The sequence below is a fragment of the Staurois parvus genome, unplaced genomic scaffold (genome assembly GCF_062004578.1).
Source record: "Staurois parvus isolate SC_StPar_1 unplaced genomic scaffold, SC_StPar_1.0 ptg000080l, whole genome shotgun sequence".
NCBI classification, from domain to species: domain Eukaryota; kingdom Metazoa; phylum Chordata; class Amphibia; order Anura; family Ranidae; genus Staurois; species Staurois parvus.
Genome location: NW_028317876.1, coordinates 6698171 through 6719219, shown reverse-complemented (window position 1 = coordinate 6719219; position 21049 = coordinate 6698171). Strand labels below are relative to the sequence as shown.

The following is a 21049-nucleotide window of genomic DNA, read 5'->3' as shown; positions in this document are numbered from 1 at the left end:
CTTTCCGTATTTTGAGATTAATTTTCAGTGACACCAATGATGGGGCACTATTCCTCCCACACTTACCTTACTAGGCCCGGCACAGACACTTACCTTACCGATCAGCTGTCTTCCTTCTCTGGCCGCTCTCCTCTTCACTGGCTTTGGCCAGTCCCTCAGCTTCTTCAATCTTCGCGCTGCCGCTCGGCTCCATCTCTCCCTGTGTGCTTTCCCTGAGCTATAGGTCCGGTGGCCAATCACTGGTGAGGAGGCAGAGCTTGGAGACGGAGGGATAGGCTGCCATAGGCTGCCCAGTGATCTTGGGAGTGTGGCCAGATGAGATGAGGGGTGGCATGTCATCCCGCCCACATCGCGATCCCAGATCCAGGCAAATGAAGACACTGGACCAGAAAACCTCTCTACTCCTCCTCCAGCAGCGCCTCATGGACTGGATCGAAGTGGGACACGGAATTGCGGACACAGGTAAGACACAGCAGCCCCTGTCCTAAGGTCCCTGTCCGTGGGAAAAGGGGAGGGAGGGGGGCGGTGCTGCCACGCCGCCCCCGTGAAAAGTGCCGCCCTAGGCAAACGCCTTGTTTGCCTCGCGACAAATATGCCCCTGGGCACAGCCCCACTGCATGCCAAAAACAAAATTTACTGGAGTTCTGCTTCAAGGAACATCACTGTGCTCTTGGCTGGCCTCTGCCACTTCTCCACTTTGTGGGGTTTGGCATGGTCGATTTGAAAATTATGTCTGGCAGGGGGTAGCAGAAAAGGGAATGGGCAGTAAAGTGGGTGGTGGCAAGGAATGGTCCAAAATTTAAAGCATAACTCCAGTCAAAAATAACAAGGTGAAAATGAATAGCCCATTAAAAGATAAAATAACAAAACCAGCTTTTGCTGCAATATTCACCTTCATTTCAGAGATTTCCCCCACAGTTTTCTTTCTGCCACTAAGGTGGCCTCAATCTGATATCCAGCATCATTCAATCTACTTCCTCTGAGCCTAGGTCACCCTGGACCCTCCCCTAACCCATGATTGGACAGTGAAAGGAGAAGCAGCACTGTAAACAGCTCATCTCTGTGTCACTATGCTCTGTCCTCCTATCAGCATGCTTCTAATCAGCACATTGTGCTGATCTTCCACTCTCTGCCCAGCACTGCTATACTATGCATAGAGAGCAAGGGGCTGATACCTGGGCAGATTCAGATACTTATCCTTCTTGTATTTTAAAAATGTACTAATAAAGCAGACCTCCACACAAAAGGGGAAGTTCCGTTTTAAGGCTTTGTCTCCCACTCCCTGTTAAGAATTGGCACCTTTGGGGAGCGGGCACCCAAATTTGACAGGTACCCGCTCCCAATTCCGCTGCGATCGTCTAGGCCATCAGAAGCAGTAGTTGTCCTCCCCCTCCCTCCTCGCAGTCTTCTGGGACACATGACAGGTTCCGAAGACTACGGGGCCATTCACAAAGCGCAGCGTTACTCAATGATGCGCAGAGGGCACCTGGCTGTGAAGCCGCAAGCTGTCACAGCTGGATGCTCTCACTGAAGATGCCGGCACCAGGAACACAGATGGCCAGTGGAACAGGCTATGGGGAGGACACTGCGGGATCGAGGGACGGGTGAGAGTCTGTTTTTTAAAAGTCAGCAGCTACAGTTTTTGGAGCTGCTTTTTTTTTCTTTTTCTATTCCCACTGGACCTCTGCTTTAATGAAGTATTAATACAGGATGACATTACCCCTTCCTGTCAAGCCCAGCCATCCAGATAAGTACAATCTCAAGTAAATTGACTGTGTCTCTGCGATAGTTCACAGAGCAGATCATACTATCTGATTCTGTGCAGAATCAATCGATCAGATTATTACATGTGTATGACAACCATTAGATGGACTTAACTAACAAATTCAACTCCAGCTAACACTCTGTAACAGTTACAGCAACAGGTTTTTTTTATTCTGAGAAATGAATAAAAGCTGATCATTGTAAGCATTCTTATCAATGGGTAATGGTTTGTCTCAACCCTCTAACTGATACATTTGCAGCATAGTTTTTTCTGACTGTCAGGATCACCAGGTGAAAATAAAGAAAAAGCCCAAAAAAGAAAACTAATGCAGCCATCACATCTAAGAATTGGTAAGCTGCAATCTAATGTGTCTGCTTTTGGGTTTAGCATTGCTTTAAGTAGTGGATGTTTACGAATTATTTTTGGAGAATAAGGGTATCCTTTAGTGTCAATATTGAACAGTGATTGTTTTATGACAGCTTTTAGCCCCACTTCCTGACAACCTTGGCACAGGGAACATGTGTTCAGTAGACATCATGGCATGAACAGTCCCTGCGTGTGGTGTCATTTATTTCTGTCCCCTGTGAAGATCCAGGAGCAGCTTGTCCTCTCCGGTCACCCTGGTGTCACATGATGCCTTCAATGTGACAGACAAGGGTCCTCTAGTAGTCGGCTCAGTCGGAAGTGGATGAAGGTGACATCTCTGATCACAGCCTGTCCTCATTGTTCGTCCAAGCTGAACTAGAGATCGGGCTATGCACTCCCTACACACACACACCGACCATGACAGCAGTGTTTGCTGCACAAAAGGCTAGAACTCTGTGCGGCCAGTCTGACAGCTGCCACTGCACACAGGGCTAGAACTCTGTGCGGCCAGTCTGACAGCTGCCACTGCACACAGGGCTAGAACTCTGTGCGGCCAGTCTGACAGCTGCCACTGCACACAGGGCTAGAACTCTGCGCGGCCAGTCTGACAGCTGCCACTGCACACAGGGCTAGCACTTTGCTGACAGCTGTCATTGCACACATTATGGATGACATGAGGAGTGCAGCAACAGATGATGACTTGACTCAATCCAGAATCGCAGAGCAGGGTTCACATAACATCCATAAAACAGAGAAATAAAACTCATTGTACAAATCTAAGTCCATGTCCGTACAGTTGGTAGTGATCCTGATAGTATGGAAGGCACTCAGCCTGCTCTCTGTCTCTGCATTCTTCCCAGGCTATTAATATTTTAAGGACATGCTGTGACATAATGTTCTTCCCTCAGGACCAGATAACTTTATAATGCCCTTTAAATGTCCCTCTCAACATCAGTGGCATGGGGGTCTCCATTAGGCAATATGGCTGCCTTGCCCCCTATGCCCTCTGATGGGGGCCCAGCAGCCAATAGAAATGGGTGGTGGGGGGCCCACCCCTGGGGGATCAGGTGTCTTTATAAAGAGGGCTCAGCCTGCCAGTCGCCCTATTTTGGCTGGCACAGCAGGCAAGGAGCTGTGTGGGGAAGGACACATTTGCCTAGTAAGGGAGCAGGGGCTTCATCTCAGCCACTTCCACCATGGGTGACCAAGTGATCAGCTTCCTCAAGGACTTTTTAGCTGGTGGGATTGCTGCAGCTATTTCTAAGACTGCTGTTGCCCCCATTGAAAGAGTCAAACTGCTGCTGCAGGTAAGACCATCCTTTGATTCTCCAATGGACAGAATGTGTGATCACAGCAGAAGGGATTGCACGGATATGGATTAATCTTGCCTGGATTTTGTATGATGCATGGATCTGCCAGGGCTACATCCCTGTATTGTGCAGGTTGGGTGCCTATTGGTGTAGGTGTGATTGTATGGATGCATTGGTAGATATAGGACATGCATTGTAGAAGGTCACATTTTATAGTTTCAGAATTAGTCGTTAATAGTAGAGCACATGAGTCAAGATGGGCAGTGACAGGATGGAGTGTGTGGGGTGGGCTCCTGGTGACATGGAAGAGGCAGCTGTGAGTGACTAAATATGGAAAGTGTACTCTGATCTGCCCATTGACTGTTTTTAGCCCTGACCTGTCACATGGCAGCACTGGAACACATGCCAAGTCCATCTCCCAGACACTCTGACATATAGCAGATCAGCCATGACAGCCAACCAATGGCAGACTTTTTATGTGTATCCATCTCGTATATACAAACCACACTTCGGTTACCTTACACCGATTGATATTAAATATCAATACCATTGGATTGTCAATCCATTTTGTGTCTGGAAATAAAAATGGGAAGATTTTTTAAATCTTTTAATGCACCACACACCTAAGCTCAGCACACATGTTATGATCTGATTGTACAATCCCCTTTATGGTGGTCATCTACTCTTCGATTGTATTATCTGATCAATGTGTGATTCATTCAAAATGATCAAATTGACAAACATTTGAATAAGCATAACTTAATTATTATTTAATTTACATCAGATTTAATCATAATGAGTCAGTCAGCCAAGGTAGAGAATTATCAATCACTTTTGCATCGATTGGCAGTACTGAGATACTTTGTTCATGAATTCTATTTTATTTCAAGTAATCAGATAATAAGATTACCTGGTGAAAACAGAGATGCAATCGGTAACTTGCAATCATATCGTCAATGGATAGAAATCCAATTCCTAGTGTGCGGGACGTCATGTGCACTATAGATCAATTATTCCTATCAGGAGAAATCGATAAAAAAAAAATCATCATCAATCATTTATCAAAGTGTGTATGGCCACCATTACATCTACCAACATGTATTGCAAGGACATGTATAGAGTAGTATACAAATCGATAGGTTAGATTGGGTAGGTGCTTATAATACATAGTTATGGTAATAAAAAGTTAATTAAATTAAAATTAAGTTAAGTAAATTAAAAGTGCAAAGATTTTATGGAGAGATTGTAACCTATGGTGACCCTTAACAATCGTATCAATCTATCTACTTTCCTATGATCAAATTTTTCTGCCCAGAATGATCAGAATAATTATGATTTTTTTTCTCAAAAATCGATCGATAAAACAGTATGCATCTTTTCAATAATTACTACATTTGGGCATATTGGCCAATTTTGTGTTCAGATCATAACGTGTATAGCCACTATTAGTTTAGCAAGTCTGTGCTTTATTTTTGACACTAATATATATATATATATATTACTATTATTATTTAATTATTATTTTTTATTATTATTATTATTATTATTATTATTAATAATAATAATTATTATTATTTTACTTTTTTTTGGGCAGGCCTAAGTGCATAAATAATTTCACTAGTATAATAAAAGAAAGGGGATTAATAATGACTACACTGGAATAACATGCATGGCACTGTTTATATACTGAGAAACATGTGTTGCTACATTTTATCTGTTTTCTTCAGTGCTGGAAAATGTATCAAAATATTTGTTATGCACATTTACAACCCTATTTAGTACACCTGTATGTATTCATGATTAGACTGTAATGTATTGCTCAACTTTATTAGAACATTCATTTTTGCCATCGAGTCAACTCATTTCATTCAAAAGTCCTTAAAATGTCATCCACATCTGCTGTTTGAATGGAATCCTAGATGTATTAGCCCCTTTCTGCCTACCCAGGTGTCCCTTTAAACAGGTCAGCTGGTCCAGGGGGTGGAAAGGATTGGTGATCATGTGACCACTTTCACAGTGGTGACATGATTAGAAGCAGTTTCTCCAGCTGCCGATCTCTAGCCCAGACTAAGAGCTGTCTTCGACAGGTCAGTGCTGGGAGCATGCAGTGAGCGGGTATAGACTCATTGGCCACCCAGCAAAGTGTGGGCATTAAAACCCAGCCTATGGCACAGCACATACTGCCAACCAGGGGCGGACTGACCATTTGGAAACTGGGGCACTATCCGAGGGCCTGGGGTCAGTAGGGGGCCCCATGAGATGCCCCTGGTACCTTTTTCATAGGCTTTTTTGAGTTTGGGCAAGGACACAGGGGCCCCATGATCCCCTATTGCCCGGGGCCCCATGAGTTGTCAGTCCGCCCCTGCTGCCAACCCCTTCCTCCCACACATAAACACACAGCATTTATGCCACGGGCCATGGTTGGGTCATTCAAAGACCACTCTCTTTCAGTTTCCTCATTCCTAAGGTTGGGTAGCATTCTTCTAGGAAGCATAGGTTCTGTAACCAAGTGAAGACCACAATACATATTATAAATAATGCGGTTCTCACGTGGTTATCAGCCATAACCCCGTATTTTATTTTTTTTTTTCAGCCGATGGCCGGCTTTATATTGAAAGCGGTCCTAGAGGCTCTTCAGCCATTGGATAGCTTTCCATAGCGCTGGGAGGGGACATTAAAACTGGCAGGCCCAAGAAATGATCCCATGGTTCAGCTGGCTGAAGATGGAGGAGATGAAAGATTCTATGATCTTTGATTGGCTCTATCATGATGGAGGACTGGAGCAACATCATGATGTCACATCCGGTCAGTGGCGGAAGTAAATACATTTTTTTCTTTTTTAAAGCAAAAGTTCAAACACATTTTTATTGATCTTTTGCTTTTAGGGTAAAGAAGAGATCTGGGGACTTTTTGAAAAAACATTTTTTAAAATAAGAGAAAAAAAAAAGTATTGCCGCGAATGTTAGAGCAAAAGCAATAATTATAGTGCTAGACCCCCTCTATAACTCTGAACAGGTAACCTGTAAACATTTTTCAAGCGTCGCCTATGGAGATTTTTTAAAACCATAGTTTGTCACCATTCCATAAGCATGCACAATTGTAAAGTGTGACATGTTAGGTAACTATTTAGTCGCCGTAATATCCTATTTCATATTTTACCAAAAAAATTGTGGTATATCTTGTGGGGGGTTTTTTAAAATTCACTAAAGTGTATTTTTTCCAAACAAATTGCGTTTGAAAAACCACTGCGCAAATACTTAAAAGTTTAAAGCGGAGCTCCACCCAAAAGGGGAAGATCTACTTTAAGGTCTGGTCCCCCGCTCCCCATTAAGGATTGGCACCTTTGGGGAGTGGGGGGGGGGAGGGGTACCCGAATTTGACAGGTACCCGCTCCCACTTCCGTTGAGATCGCCTAAGCATTTGGAAGCAGAAGTTGTCCTCTCCCCCTCCCTCCCCGTAGCCTTCCGGGACACGTGACAGGTCCCAAAAGACTACGGGGCCATTCACAAAGCGTAGCGTTTCTCGCACATGCGCAGTGGGTGCCGGGCTGTGAAGCCGCAAGCTGTTACAGCTGAATGCCCACACTGAAGATGCCGGTGCCAGGGAGAGAAGACGGCCGGTGAATCCAGCGGTGGTGAGGACACAGCTGGACCGAGGGACAGGTAAGTGTCTGTATTTTAAGTCAGCAGCTACAGTTTTTGTTGCTGCTGACTTATTTTATTTTTTTTTTCAGGCGGAACTCTAGAAAAAAATATGGATTTAAACTTGTAAACAAAATGTCCCAGAAAATGCTTGGTCTTCAAGTAATCCCAGGATATCCTACATAAGTGAATGAATAGTTAACTAAATACTTGTTATTTTTGGTACTTTTAATAATTCTTGATACTTGACAAAGTATAGTGCACCTTTGTTTGCTGTGTAAAGCAATTGCTTCAAGTTATCACACATATGAGAAGCTAGCTGTAGGGTAAACTAGGGGGACTACCAGTTGGAAGTATATAGCGGTACTGGAGTTTTATATCACACATTTATCTGTACAAAAACACCTACTTGAATGCAGACTGTGTGCATCCGGGATCAATCAGAGGCTCTATTTGCAGGCAATCGCTCAGATGATTGGTTACATGTGAACATCGCCTGCAGCAGGCATTGATTTGTACAGGGTAGAAATCTGACAGCCGCTGATGACAGCTGCTCCTGTTCACACACAATGTATGTTGAAAGTGTTCAGAACCACCAGCAAGAAGCTAGCCACCCCTTTGCACCCATGTGAATGCAGCCTTATGACCACACACAAACTGACCGCAGCTAATCAGTAAGTTTGTATGCAGCCATTACTCATCCAGAGGCAGCATTTAGCCTCTTCTGAACGCAGAAACTATCTGCCTCTGGCCGCCCGTGTGAATGTAGCCTTAGCATTCAACAGCATTTTTTACTATAGTTTAAACTTTCAGACGATTTACACTGTTCAGCAAATTGTTCTTTTCATCTGTGAAAAACAGTGTAACAAGATTGTGTAACCTCCTGGCTGAAATAATACATTTTAGATGGGATGTTAAGCTTTTTCTCTATAAATGTTAAGCTTTTTCTCTAGTTGGAGAAATCATTGATTTTCTCTTGTTCATGCCACTAGTTTTACATGTCAAGGTATCTACTGCTTCCTCTGTTTTTGTTCCAGATAAATGAAGCCATCTTTGTTTAGCCAGGATCAGCATCTACTTCCTGGACTGAGATGGCTCAGAGATGACACCATTTGTGCAGTTCTTGGCTGAGTTCCCAAATGTCTGACACAGATCAGCCCCTGCTGCTACCTCTCATCTTGTGATTTGTTAAAAAAGTTACAATGTTGCTGTGTCATCAGTGGGAGAATGAAAACCAAGGAAGTGACCTCTCCTTCTAAAGGATGATGGTTGCATGGCTGTTAACCATAGGCCTCTTTCACATGGACGTTCCAATCGGGTCTGTCTGCCTATTTCTCAGGAGGACCCGATCGGAACCTCCACTCTCCTCTATGGGTCCGTTTTACACCCGCTGACATCCAATCCGATCCGACTCGCAAAAAAGGGACAGATGGAGATCTAATTCACCTTCCATCCGTCAGATCTGGTTGGATGGAAACGAACAGGCAAATTTTACAGCCCCTTTATCACTAGAACATTTTTTGGATTTCAGTGCTGTGATAGTTTGACTGACAGTTACTTAATCATTCAACACTGTACCCAGATGAGCTTTATGTCATTTCTCGAGAAAGCTAGTAGTATTTATTAACCACTGGATTTTTTTATTTAAAGTGTTACTAAACCCACAACAGTAAAATCAGTCTGTATATGCAGTAACATATGCTTGTCATACTCACTGTGGATCCTAAGGGGTTAATCCTCCACATTGTGTAAAAAGGATTTTTGATCTTCTCTGATCCTCCCTTTCTTCTACTGTCCCCAATCCAACTTCTGATAGAACAGAGCCTTGGGGGCAAGCTGCACATGTTCAGTTTGGTGTGTATTGCTAGAGAGTTTTTTCTTTCTTGGGAGAGTGCATGTGATCAGCACAGGACCAATCAGCACTGTCCAAACAGAGGGTCTGGGGTTATGCAGCCTCATAGGACAATCGGGGAGAATGAAAACTCCTCTTACAAGCTTTAACAAGTGCTCTGCTGGACACTGAGAAAAGTCACAGGACTGCTCTAACTGCTGATGAGAAAAGGTATTTAGCCATTTATAATTACTAAAATAATTGCATTTCCATGTAGCGTGAACTATGGGAGACCAGATATAGTGAACGCAGGGTGCTGGGTTTAGTAACACTTTAATACTATATAAAAATAAAAAGCCCAAATGTTGCAAAAGTTTCCCTTACTTTCTGTTATAAAGTCTATCAAATAAATTGTCTTTCTTCATACATTTAGACCAAAATGTATTCTATACATGGATAGATTGACGTCAGTACAACCAGCCTGACTATAGATGGATTGAAATTTCGATCCATCTATGGCCAGTTTAAATAGATGATGGTAGCTCTGGAGGAGATTTTATAGTCAGATTGTATAGTGTAGGGTCAGCTCTAGGCTGATCAATTCTTACCTCAAGATCAATTGATCAGAAATATATGACAGTTTCATAACTTGATTATAATCAACCAGTCAACAACTTATTTTTAGAGGCCACTATACTTAGTGAATGAGTCATATCTTGTAATAGTTTTAGTTTGGGTTGTGCTGCTCCTTGACATTACATGGCTGTTTTCCTATGCCACTGTTTCAACCAGACTGGGTGACAATTTTATGTCTATGAGATGCTCATAGATGCTGTTGTCCATTATTTATCAAGGAAAGGTCATTGAACTGGTTACAAACCTTGTCTGAATACTATAGTTTTCCAAAATAAATGCCAGTGCTTGACCCTGCCAGAAGATTTCTGTGCCTCTGCTATGGCCACCAATAGATTATGACCATGGAAGCCATGGCTATCTTGCACCATATTTCTAGTAAACCTAGAGAATGTTGTCAAACTTTTCTGTCTCTGTTTCTAAGATATGACAATTAGTTTGTGAAGTTTTAAACTGTCAACTGAATCACCCCACGCACAGAATGTCAATTGCCTATTTAAAAATGGTTATATAACCCCCAAGGAATTAATACAGTAACTACACATATCAGTCATTGGGTAACTACATTCTCACACTGCCATGATCAGAATGTGGGCATTGCCAAGTGTCAGGATCATCTATCGTATGTGACACTTTAATACAAACTGGACATTATTCAATAACATGTGACCTGTTTAAAATACTTGTTATATGAAAATTTGTTTCTTGGCATTGCTGACCTCCTTCTAAAATGATAGTTACCTGGCTGTGTCTGGTTTCATAAATTCAGATTCACTGACCTAAAACAAGGATGCACCAAATGAAAGTCAAAAGGACATGCAGAATTCCTTTTCTATTTGTATAGATGCCTCAAGTTAGTGATCTAGAGCAGCCTTTCTCAACCAGGGTGCCTTGGCGTTTCGTCAGGGGTGCTTTGGCAAAATGTCTAAAAATTGCCCAAAACTTGTATACAGGCCTGCCTTAGTTACACAAAGTCACAGGTTTTCATTGTACACCTTTACGACCTTCTAGCTGCTGGCATCCTGACAACCAATGACATCATCAGTTGATAAGGAGGATGTCAGCTGCCTGCACAGCATCCTTGTTTGACCCTCCCCTGCCCCTCTCCATCAGTGCTGGGGTCACATTATCTCGGTGATGGAGAAAAACTGAGGGAGAAGAGAAACATGGGAATACTAGTCAGTACCAGTGTGCAAAAGTGTATATGCTTTGGAAGAATAAATCACCTCTAATGTTGGGTGTCTTACATGTGTGGATGTTGCTACGTTAAATAAATCTATTAGAATAGTTTTTCACATTTTAGAATGGGGTGCCTCAAGACTGTCCATAATTTTAAAGGGTGCCTTGGGACTATCCATAATATTAAAGGGTGCCTTGACTGAAAAAAGATTGAGAAACACTGATCTAGAGACGGGAATGAAGTCAAAGAATCAGTGTGAGATCCAGGCAACTGTCATTTTTAGGACAGGTGAGCGGTGGCAGCCTATATATTTCTTTTATGAAGCAAATCTTTACTAAGACAAAAACATAGTGTGCCATTGTTCACCATTCCTCTTGAAAATGCTTGTTTTCTGGCTCTCATGCTGATGCAGTGACTTTAATACTTTCCTCTTCACTGACACGTGACAAGTATTGCAAATCAGAAGTTCTAGCTTCACTAACTACATGGTAAAAGAAATCAGCATGAACAGAAGGTGGTCAGTGATTGTAGCACCATACTTCCCAAGTACAGGTTTCCTTTAGGGAGAAAAGTAAAGTGATCAAAGGTGAGGTGACCTTCAAAAATAGAGTGCAATGAATCACATTTTAAACTAGTATTGAACAAATGAACATGGACATACCATGAATAAACAAAGGTTGGAATGTGCTCATACAGTATGATTCGGTACATAGGATACTTCACTCATTTCTTTCTTTTTTTGTCTTAGGTTCAGCATGCCAGCAAGCAGATTGCAGTTGAGGCACAATACAAGGGTATCATTGACTGCGTGGTCCGTATCCCCAAGGAACAAGGTTTCATTTCCTTCTGGAGAGGCAATCTTGCTAATGTCATCCGTTATTTCCCAACACAAGCTCTCAACTTTGCCTTCAAGGACAAGTACAAGCAGATCTTTTTGGGGGGTGTAGACAAGCACACTCAGTTCTGGAGGTTCTTCGTTGGTAATCTGGCATCTGGTGGAGCAGCTGGTGCTACCTCCCTGTGCTTTGTCTACCCACTGGATTTCGCCAGAACCCGTCTGGCTGCTGATGTAGGCAAAGGTCCAAGCCAGAGAGAATTTAGTGGCCTTGGAGACTGCTTAACCAAGATCTGGAAGTTAGATGGTTTTAAAGGTCTCTACCAAGGATTCAATGTGTCTGTCCAGGGTATTATCATTTACAGAGCAGCTTACTTTGGTGTCTATGATACTGCTAAGGGTAAGAGAAAACTATTGGTTCTTGTGTTGGCATTTTGTTGACAATATCCTGTGGTAGGACTATACTAAGTTAGTGTTACTGTTTTTTATTAAAAGGTATGCTGCCAGATCCCAAGAATGTGCACATTATCGTGAGCTGGATGATTGCTCAATCTGTCACTGCTGTAGCTGGTCTGGTTTCCTATCCCTTTGACACTGTCAGACGTCGTATGATGATGCAGTCTGGCAGGAAAGGAGGTAAGTCTCATAGCTAGAACTGTGTATTTCTGAAATACTAATGACAGCTCAGACACACGTACTTGTCAGTAAATGTGTAAAATTGCCTCTATGATGTTTGCAAAAACAATAGCACATTAGCCATAAACAGACCAAATCTACTAATAATCACACTCCAATGAGTGAAATCGTCTTTGCTGAAATGAACATATCAGCGCATGTATGTAGTCTTTATGCAGTTATTTTTTTTTTTTTCAGTCCATTTTTTTTTAATTTGCATCCCATTGGGGTCATTTCCTTCCACATCTTGTCATGTATATACAACAAAAAGTGAGAGGAAATCCCTCCACAGGAGTGAAAATTCACCGTTTAGACAGTAGTTACCAATACACATGCCTCTAGTGGATTTTTCTTTTCATTTTTCATCCCTGGTGACAGTGGTACTCATCCAGACACAGCAATAAAAAAGGAACAAGCCACCCTCACCTCTATACTCAGCCACCCCCAAACCACTACATTCTCCTAAATCAAACTTTCAAAAATATTCACCCCATCACTGAATTTTACCACTAAAATTGACCCTGGCACTTAACCATCAATCTCCCCCTAAGCAGTAACCCAATTCTTATAGTAAGCCTTAACATTAAAATGTAACCTAACAACCCACTTTCTAGCCTTGTACACATGGGCCAAAAATTGTCCGAAATCGGTCAGATCGGCATGAACCAGCTGACCTCCAGCCCATGTGTACAGCTGTCTGTTCTACAGAAGCCGGACTCCCTACCAGTTTCTGTCAAACGGGCATGCTGGAAAACCAACATCTGACCAGCATCCAATCAGTGCATCCATTGCTGATCAGTGTGCTCTGGCAGTCAGTATACAATAGCACAGCAGGGGCTGAACAAACAAAAACTTTTAGTGTGTGCCCAGCTTTAGACCCATGTCACACTAGTGATTCTGTCACTGGCGACAACTCACTATCAGGCAGTCAACTCGCTTTCTCCTACAACATTCCTCCATCTCTGAATCATCTGAACTAAGGAGAGATGCTTGAGTTGATACTGGCAATGGCCTGTGACATGGTCTTTCGTCCTATTCACAGTCCTCTGACCCTGAGCTAAGCACCAGCACCTTCTATCTAGACCATACTTAGATACCAAAAATATTGGCACATCTGTGCTGAATCGCCCATTTCCTGCACTTCAATGAGGGCAGGGATGTTGATATTGAGATTACCAGATGCTTTTCAGAAGTTTACTTTATAAGTATCTTTTTTGTAAGCTTTCATACCATAAACATCTGAAAATCATAGACTGATGTGTTCAATTACCATTTTTTAAAATTATTTATAGTGACACAAAATACAGCAAGTGCATGAACAAATAAGGCAAGGAGTCTCCTATCAGAATGACATCAGTCGCTGTTGGGGGAGGGGGGTAGAGCCCAGTTCCCCGCCAAAGAGTTCTTTTTTATATAATGAGGCAGACAGAAAAGGAGGATATAAGTGGAAATATGAAGAAAAGATAAAGGAAAAAAAAAAATTGGGGGGGCAGGGAAGTGCAATCCTGCGCAAGTCATGGACCCTCTGCTAAGCAAGACTGGACACAAGGAGCTTTGTATACTTCTCAGAGAATGTAAATTGGGTCCAATAGAACTACGCCTTGCGAAAGCGGGCCTCACTGAATTGGGGGGGGACTTTCAATGTGCTGGTATGCAGGCCTTGGTCTTGTTGAAAAGATGTCTCACAAATGAAATTCAATATTTATGTTTTAAGAGCAACCTGAGGGACAGGCGACTTGGTCCTGTTCTAGGGAAAGACCCCTGAGATCTTGGATCAGTGTGCAGACACCTCACCAGAGGGGGTGGATCCATGGAAAGGACCAAAAATTGTGTAGGAGTGTTCCTCTGGCTGTTCCGCACCTACAGCAATTGGGGTTTACAGTGGGAAACATGCAGTGTAACCTCTTTCTGGGACCCTATAACACCTGGAGAGTAGCATCTAACCGGTTCCCTGCAGTCTTGATGAGACGAAAGATGTGTGTGAAAAAGAGAATAAACTCCTTTTGTTCAGGTGTTCAGTTACTAATACTTTATGAATCTGAAGTCGGGGACAAGCACACATTGGTGTGCACTCTTTTGTTCTTGCCTTCTCTTAGTGTCTGTTGGGAGAGACTGTAACCAGAGTTCCATCTGCCACTTCACTTCAACTTCAGTGAAGTAAAAAGCATCCAAGAGATGCTGGGACTTTGATGTGAAAGTAGTGAGAAGACAAAACAACAGACAGGGCTACCCTCCAGTGGGTACCCCAGGAGGTTACCAGAAAAAGAACATGCATTGATGGTAGGAGTGCCAGATAAAAGAGTTCAAATTCATTAATTTACACTAAAAAACAGACGTGTTTCAGGTCAGAAAGAGCACTCATCAGGGCTTCAGTTAACATAAGAACCTTAAATGGGCTCAAAATAGAGCTTTTGCTAATTCAGATAAAGGGGGAGTTTTTTTTGGGGGTTTTTTTTTTTACCCCTAAAGCACATTGGTTGCTTTTTAAAACAAATTAATAAATGATTATTTGGACACTTTTATCCTTTGGCCTTGCGTCTCCTTTTTCTGATTTGACAGCTTTCCTCCCAATTGAAATATACGGCTAACAAGAGGTAGGGTCTAATGACTATGTCAGGGCATCTATTTGTCCATGAAGTGGCAGCCGTTTCAGATGTTAGCAGAGAATTTGCTACATAAATGGGTGCTGATTTTGTTCTGTAATTATACTGCATTTCTTAATTGCCTGTATCGCCCTCTTCACAATATGCTTTGATGTCTTTGCAGCTGATATCATGTACAAGGGAACAATTGACTGCTGGAAGAAGATTGCTAAAGATGAAGGATCTAAAGCCTTCTTTAAGGGTGCCTGGTCCAATGTATTGAGAGGCATGGGCGGTGCATTTGTACTCGTACTGTATGATGAAATCAAGAAATATGCATAAATGAATAAACCTGTTTATTTAACCATTTCTAAATATGTTGTGAAGACTCAGTGACGCATAAGGTTTCAGGGACACAAAGCTGTTTCCTAGGGAAATTGAAAAAGACATAAGGGGAGATATGCAACAAGCAATGACATTTACTGTATAGTAACACTTTCTCAGCCTCTGACATAGGTTCCTCCATGACATAGTCCAGTGAGTTACATTTAACTCAGAAATGCTGTTAGAAGATAAATCAACATCATATACAAAGTGATACATGATTTGGGGTATGTCACTTGTCAGTTGCATTCAGCAGGTTGGTAAGGGCATCCACTGAAACTTGTGCGACGTGTAAAGAAGTGTAGCTATGTACTTTATAAATACGGGAAATAAAATACGTATGTCTAGCAAAGTCTATTATAACTGTTACCTCCAAGTACAATAGTAATAATCCCTCCCTGTTTACATAGGGTTGGACGTCAATAAACACTACACAAAAAACAAAGCTTTGTATTTTTTATTTCACATTTTCCAGACCAAACTAGCTCACAGATCTGGGAGACTCATTTGAGTCAGTGTATATTTTTATACTGAATTTATGTAATGCATAGACATGAGTTAGTGTCAAGGGTATATTACAAACCAGGAATTGATCTCTGCCCTGTATAAATTATGTGTAGCAGCACTAAGTGAATTGCTGGTGGAAGACTGCAAGAGATCCGCATGGTCATAGACTGCTTCCTCTCCAAATCCTCTCCATGAAATGTTAAATGTGATTTTTAAGGATGACCTCAGAATGTGGCAAGGGGCTTTGGCCTGCTTCAAGTAGGTTGTTTTCCACAAAAAAAAATGCAAAATACACTAAAAGCATGTCCAATGCACACCACAAGGAGGCCAACTGCAGGTTAAAAGCCGGCCAATGAATTTGTTATGCTCTCAGAAGCTGTGCTCTCTGCAGAATGACCCGCATTTGGATTGCGTTTAAGAAAACCTTTGAACATGGTGTTGTATCATTCACTCACCACCTGCTTTAACCCCTGGAACTCCACACTAGCATGCAGTTGTAGGGTTATTACAGGGTACCCCCATTTGATGGAATGGGTCACGTTCAGAGGGCAGTACTTTCTGCTGAATATGAAGGCGAGGACAATTTTTGCGGCATGTGTACATCCCGGCCCCTGCTTTTGTTGCATAAGGAGGAAGCAGTGAAACCATGGCTCAACCATATGGTTTTACTGCCCCCCCCCTCCCCCCTTCAAGGTTAGTCTAAACAAGGCCTTATAGAGATCCAAAATAAACTCCGAGATGCCAGTGCAAGTAGGATCACAGGAAAGCTTCTTTGTGCTGGACAGAAAATGGATTGCAGATGTGTTCCAAAGGTCTTGCACCCCCTTCATCAGGGCTGAACAAAACAAAGCAAGCTGAGTATTCCCAAAAACCAGAAACCCATGAATAAGGGATAATGGACCTACTGTACATGATTCTGGATAAAAGCAGCAAACATCTTGTAGACTCACCCATAGGAGGACAAGTAGTTTACAAAACGAACTGGCCTGTCCCTAATTGTGCAAGTGGGGTGATATATGCAAATGTCAATCACTCCTGTCCAATTTGCGGACCTTAAAGCGGAGCTACAAAAACTGTAGCTGCTGATTTTTAAAAAAAAACCCACAATTACCTGTCCCTTGGTCCTGTGGTGTGTCCCCCCCGCAGCCCATTTCACCAGCTGTCCTGTATTCCAGAAGGCCAGCATCTTCAGTGTTGGCACCCGGCTGTGATAGCTTGCGGCTTCACAGCCAGGTACCCACTGCACATGCGCAAGTAGCGCTGCGCTTCATGAATGGTCCTGTAGTCTTCTGGGACCTGTCACGTGTCCCAAAAGACTACAGGGAGGAAGTACACCTTCCGCTTCCGATCAGCTAGGTCAGGGTTGGCGAACAAGTTAGACACAAAGAGCCAAAATTTTAAACTGTGAAAGTCAGAGAGCCACACCACGCAGTGACCTGCCAAAACAGACAAACACTCACACAAAAACACATAATTAAAACCATATTATTCACCATAACACTTTCTTCCCCTTACAAAACACAGGGATAACCAGAGACTGCGGACAGCACAGGGATGACCAGAGACTGCGGACAGCACAGGGATGACCAGAGACTGCGGACAGCACAGGGATGACCAGAGACTGCGGACAGCACAGGGATGACCAGAGACTGCGGACAGCACAGATGACTGCTAACCTTTGGGGAGGTGGGGAGCGGGTACCTGAATTTGACAGGTACCCGCTCTTACTTCCGCAGAGTTTTTGTTTGATCTTACCTGTTCCTCGATCCAGCCGCACGCTGTCTTCCCGGCTTCTGTAATGGCGCTCGGCATGACAGCCGGGTGCCCAGCGCGCATGAGAGAGAAGCACTTGCGCTTTGTGATTGGTCCGGCGGCTTCTGGGATCTGTCATGTGTCCCAGGTACCGTCTTACCATTCACAAAAAGCACCGCTTCTTGCGCATGCGCACTTGGCACCCGGCTGTCATGCCCAGCGCCCACACTACAGAAGCCGGAAGACAGCGCGCCGCTGGATAGAGGAACAGGTAAGATCAAAGAACAAAGAAGAAGAACAATGAAACTTGGCAAAGAGCCACAGTATACAAAATATGATAAGAGGCAAAGAGCCGCATTCATTTTGGCCTGACCTAGGTGATCGGACTGGAAGTGGGAGCAGGTACCTGTCAAATTCGGGTACCCGCTCCCCCCGCCCCCTTAATGGGGAGCAGTCCTTAAAGCGGAACTTCCCCTTTTGGGTGGAGCTCCGCTTTAAATTAGGCAACATATGTCTCATTGTGTAGAAGACACCTATTATGATAAAAACATGGAGGCTGCCATTGCTAACTTCCTTTTCTAAAAACGTAAATTTCCTTACTGTCACGGTGATCCTCTTGCGTCAATATTTTGAGCCTCTGACCCTGAATCAAACGCTCTGGCATGACCCACTCCATTAAGTATAAAGTTTCTGCTCCTGATCATATCTCTTCTGATAACTTATCTAAGCTCGGTAGATGTACACTTGGAAAAGATTTGCTTAGACATCTGGTGGGTGTAATTGAACCAAAGAGAAATGAACAGGAACATTCTATATCGTGGTTATAGAATATTGTTAGGACTAAGGAATACTTATGTAGATAAGGAGCCCTGACTCTTAATCAAAAGGTCAGTATAGCAGCCAGGGAATTAGCATCTTCAGAAGAAGATCAATACTGGCAGTTGCTATATTTCGCATAGGTTTACTTTAACCATTTTTCAATTAGGGTAACTTTTCACCCATGTTATATTCTACATCTTTTACCAGATAATTACTTGTAAATTAACGAACTTAACGTGTAATTAACTTGATAATTACTTATATTTTCTGAAAGCAGAGGCCCTGTAGAATAAACCAGAGGCAGTTGCAATTTTTATGTTACAAAATGTATGCACAACTGTTTCTTAAATGCATATTTTCAGGAAACAATACAGTAAAATCAATTTAGGGGCACATAAACAATATAGTACCAAACGTATTGTTAAAATATAAAAGATTGGGGCACAATTGTCCATAGGTGATGTTTTAAAAGTCTTTACAGGTTATTAGCTTTATGAGTTTACCATGAACTGTAGCTCCCACGCCAACGCTCACAGCGATTCCTCACATGTATGGCTCAATTTATGTTTACATACACATGTATAAACAGTTTGAATTTGGGTGCGTACAAAGTGCATTAAACTTTTTTATATTTTTTATTTTTAATTAAAATATATTTTTGAACGCTTTTTTTTCCCCTCCATTTAACTTTATTGATGCAACAAGGGGACTAACAAGCTCTTACATAATAGCAATGAGCAGATGACAGGTGCATGGTGCTAAATCTGGTGCAGCACTGTATAGAAACTAATCAATGAGGGCATGCAAAACACAGTATAAACCCTAATAGTGCAGTATGTTCTTAAGTAGAAATTTAATAAAAAAATATATTGCACTTACAACTAATTAAAACAGAAAGCCGTCAAAACAATCCAGGGGCTGCAGTAATCCGTGGCCCCGGACAACGTCAAACATATGACAAAATGCATTGGGTGGAGCCTAATGTGACATCATCACGCTAAGCAGCCACCAGCCAGAAGGATTGTTACACCGTATTGTGATTATTGCTGCCCCGGGATTGTTTTGACGGCTGTTTTAAATTAATTGCAAGTGCAATATATTTTTTATTAAATTTCTACTTAACATACTGCACTATTAAGGTTTCTATTTTGCATGCCCTCATTGGTGGGAAGCGAAGTCGGAGTGGTATCGCAAGTTGGAGCTCTGTTATGTCATTTCTTGTGGATATGTTTGGAGTTAACCTCTAAAGCGCTGCTGGCTTTTCATTAGTTTGAAGGCCCAACAGCTATGGTAAGAGCTCCTACTCACCTTTGTTGTCACCAGGAATTTTGAGGTGTCACTTCTCCCTCTGGTCTCATTGGATAAATGGGTTATTTCTTTTTCTCCCTTTGAAGGCTGGAAGCACTTTATATTGTGGGTTTAATTTGAGCACTGATAGTTATGGTGGACTTCACTTTATCATTTTCTAGCACCAAGGTTTTAGCACTGTACTTTCTGTATTACTTAATCTGAGGTTTCTGTATCTTTTACCTGTGTCAGCTGCTTTCACAGTTTTTTTTGTTTTTTAAATCCAAGCACGATGTAGGTGAAGTCGTTGAGGGCCTACTCACAAGCCAGAGTGTCAGAGGAAGAAGAAGAGGATTGATTTCGGTTTCTGGGTACAGGGTACTGCAAATCTAGCATAGTGATGGAGCCAGAGATTGCTGGTCCCTTTCACTGCCCCCTCTGCGCTTTTGAACCCAAGCAAGAAGAAAATTGAAGAGAAGATCAGGGGCTTTGGTGTCACATGATTACAGGTTAAGTAAGTAGGGAAGCTATGAGTAAGCGCTAGCATAGCATGAAACGTGTTAGCCAGTTACCTCACACCGCTGCTGCTTTTCAAATGTTTTTACCTGTTTTGATATGAATCTTCTATAAAGTTGGTGCAGCCATCTGGACTTCTATTCACATTATACATCAGCTGCCAGCTGGGCCAGCACCTGTTTGTGCTATTCGGTGGAGTATTTGCTGAATGACCTGGAGCAGTATTCCTTCTTCCAAGTCAAAAAGGGCATTTTAATTTGGGGATTTTATTGTCGGTTTGTGACCTCATTTTTTTCTGACTCATTAACTTAGGACAAGCATAAAGATTGAAAAGTCAGGGTGAAATCCAAATTTCTGATCTGCATACTGGTTCCTAATCAGTGCCTCAAAAAAGCATCAAAAGCAAAAATACCAGGAACTAAAAAAAATAATTAAAAAAACGTAAACCGTTAAATATGATATACATTCATATCCATTTACTTATACTAGCAGCATATGGATTAAAAATATTCATGGTTGATTGAGAGAGTTCTCCTTTAACCTGCTGTGACCAATATGTGTTATTTTAAATGCAATGTAGTCAGCAACCTTTAAGTAGGGTTTCAACCAATAAATGACCCAATTATTGCTCCTCATAATATTCAACACCATTTTTTTTGTTTATTATTGGTACCCCTTATCTAGGTTAGGTCAACACATCTGATAAGCAGCCAATACGTTACCATTATTTAAATAAACCTGTCAACAGAAATGCAGGTATTTTCCCACCAGTTGCCTGGTTGTTATAATTACTTGCTGGCTTCAATACTTTAAAGTAGAGTTCTACTCAAAAGTGGAAGCTCTGCTTGTTTGCCTCCTCCACTGCCATCTTTGGCACCTTTTGGGGGGAGCGGGTACCTGGTTTTGACACCCTCCTTCCTCCCGCAGACTCCTGGTAACTTTCACAGGCCCCAGAAGACTGCCGGA

At 42.3% G+C, this 21049-nt stretch overlaps 1 protein-coding gene across 1 annotated transcript; it reads left to right on the top strand.

The window, feature by feature from the left end:
- The first annotated feature begins 3227 nt into the window (after window positions 1–3227).
- On the top strand, window positions 3228–15647 carry SLC25A4 (solute carrier family 25 member 4). Its single transcript, XM_089669607.1, has 4 exons — window positions 3228–3438; window positions 11475–11961; window positions 12057–12197; window positions 15003–15647. Exons 1-4 carry the CDS (start codon window positions 3328–3330, stop codon window positions 15158–15160), a joined length of 897 nt encoding a protein of 298 aa, XP_089525733.1. The 5' UTR covers window positions 3228–3327; the 3' UTR covers window positions 15161–15647.
- The last annotated feature ends 5402 nt before the right edge of the window (window positions 15648–21049 follow it).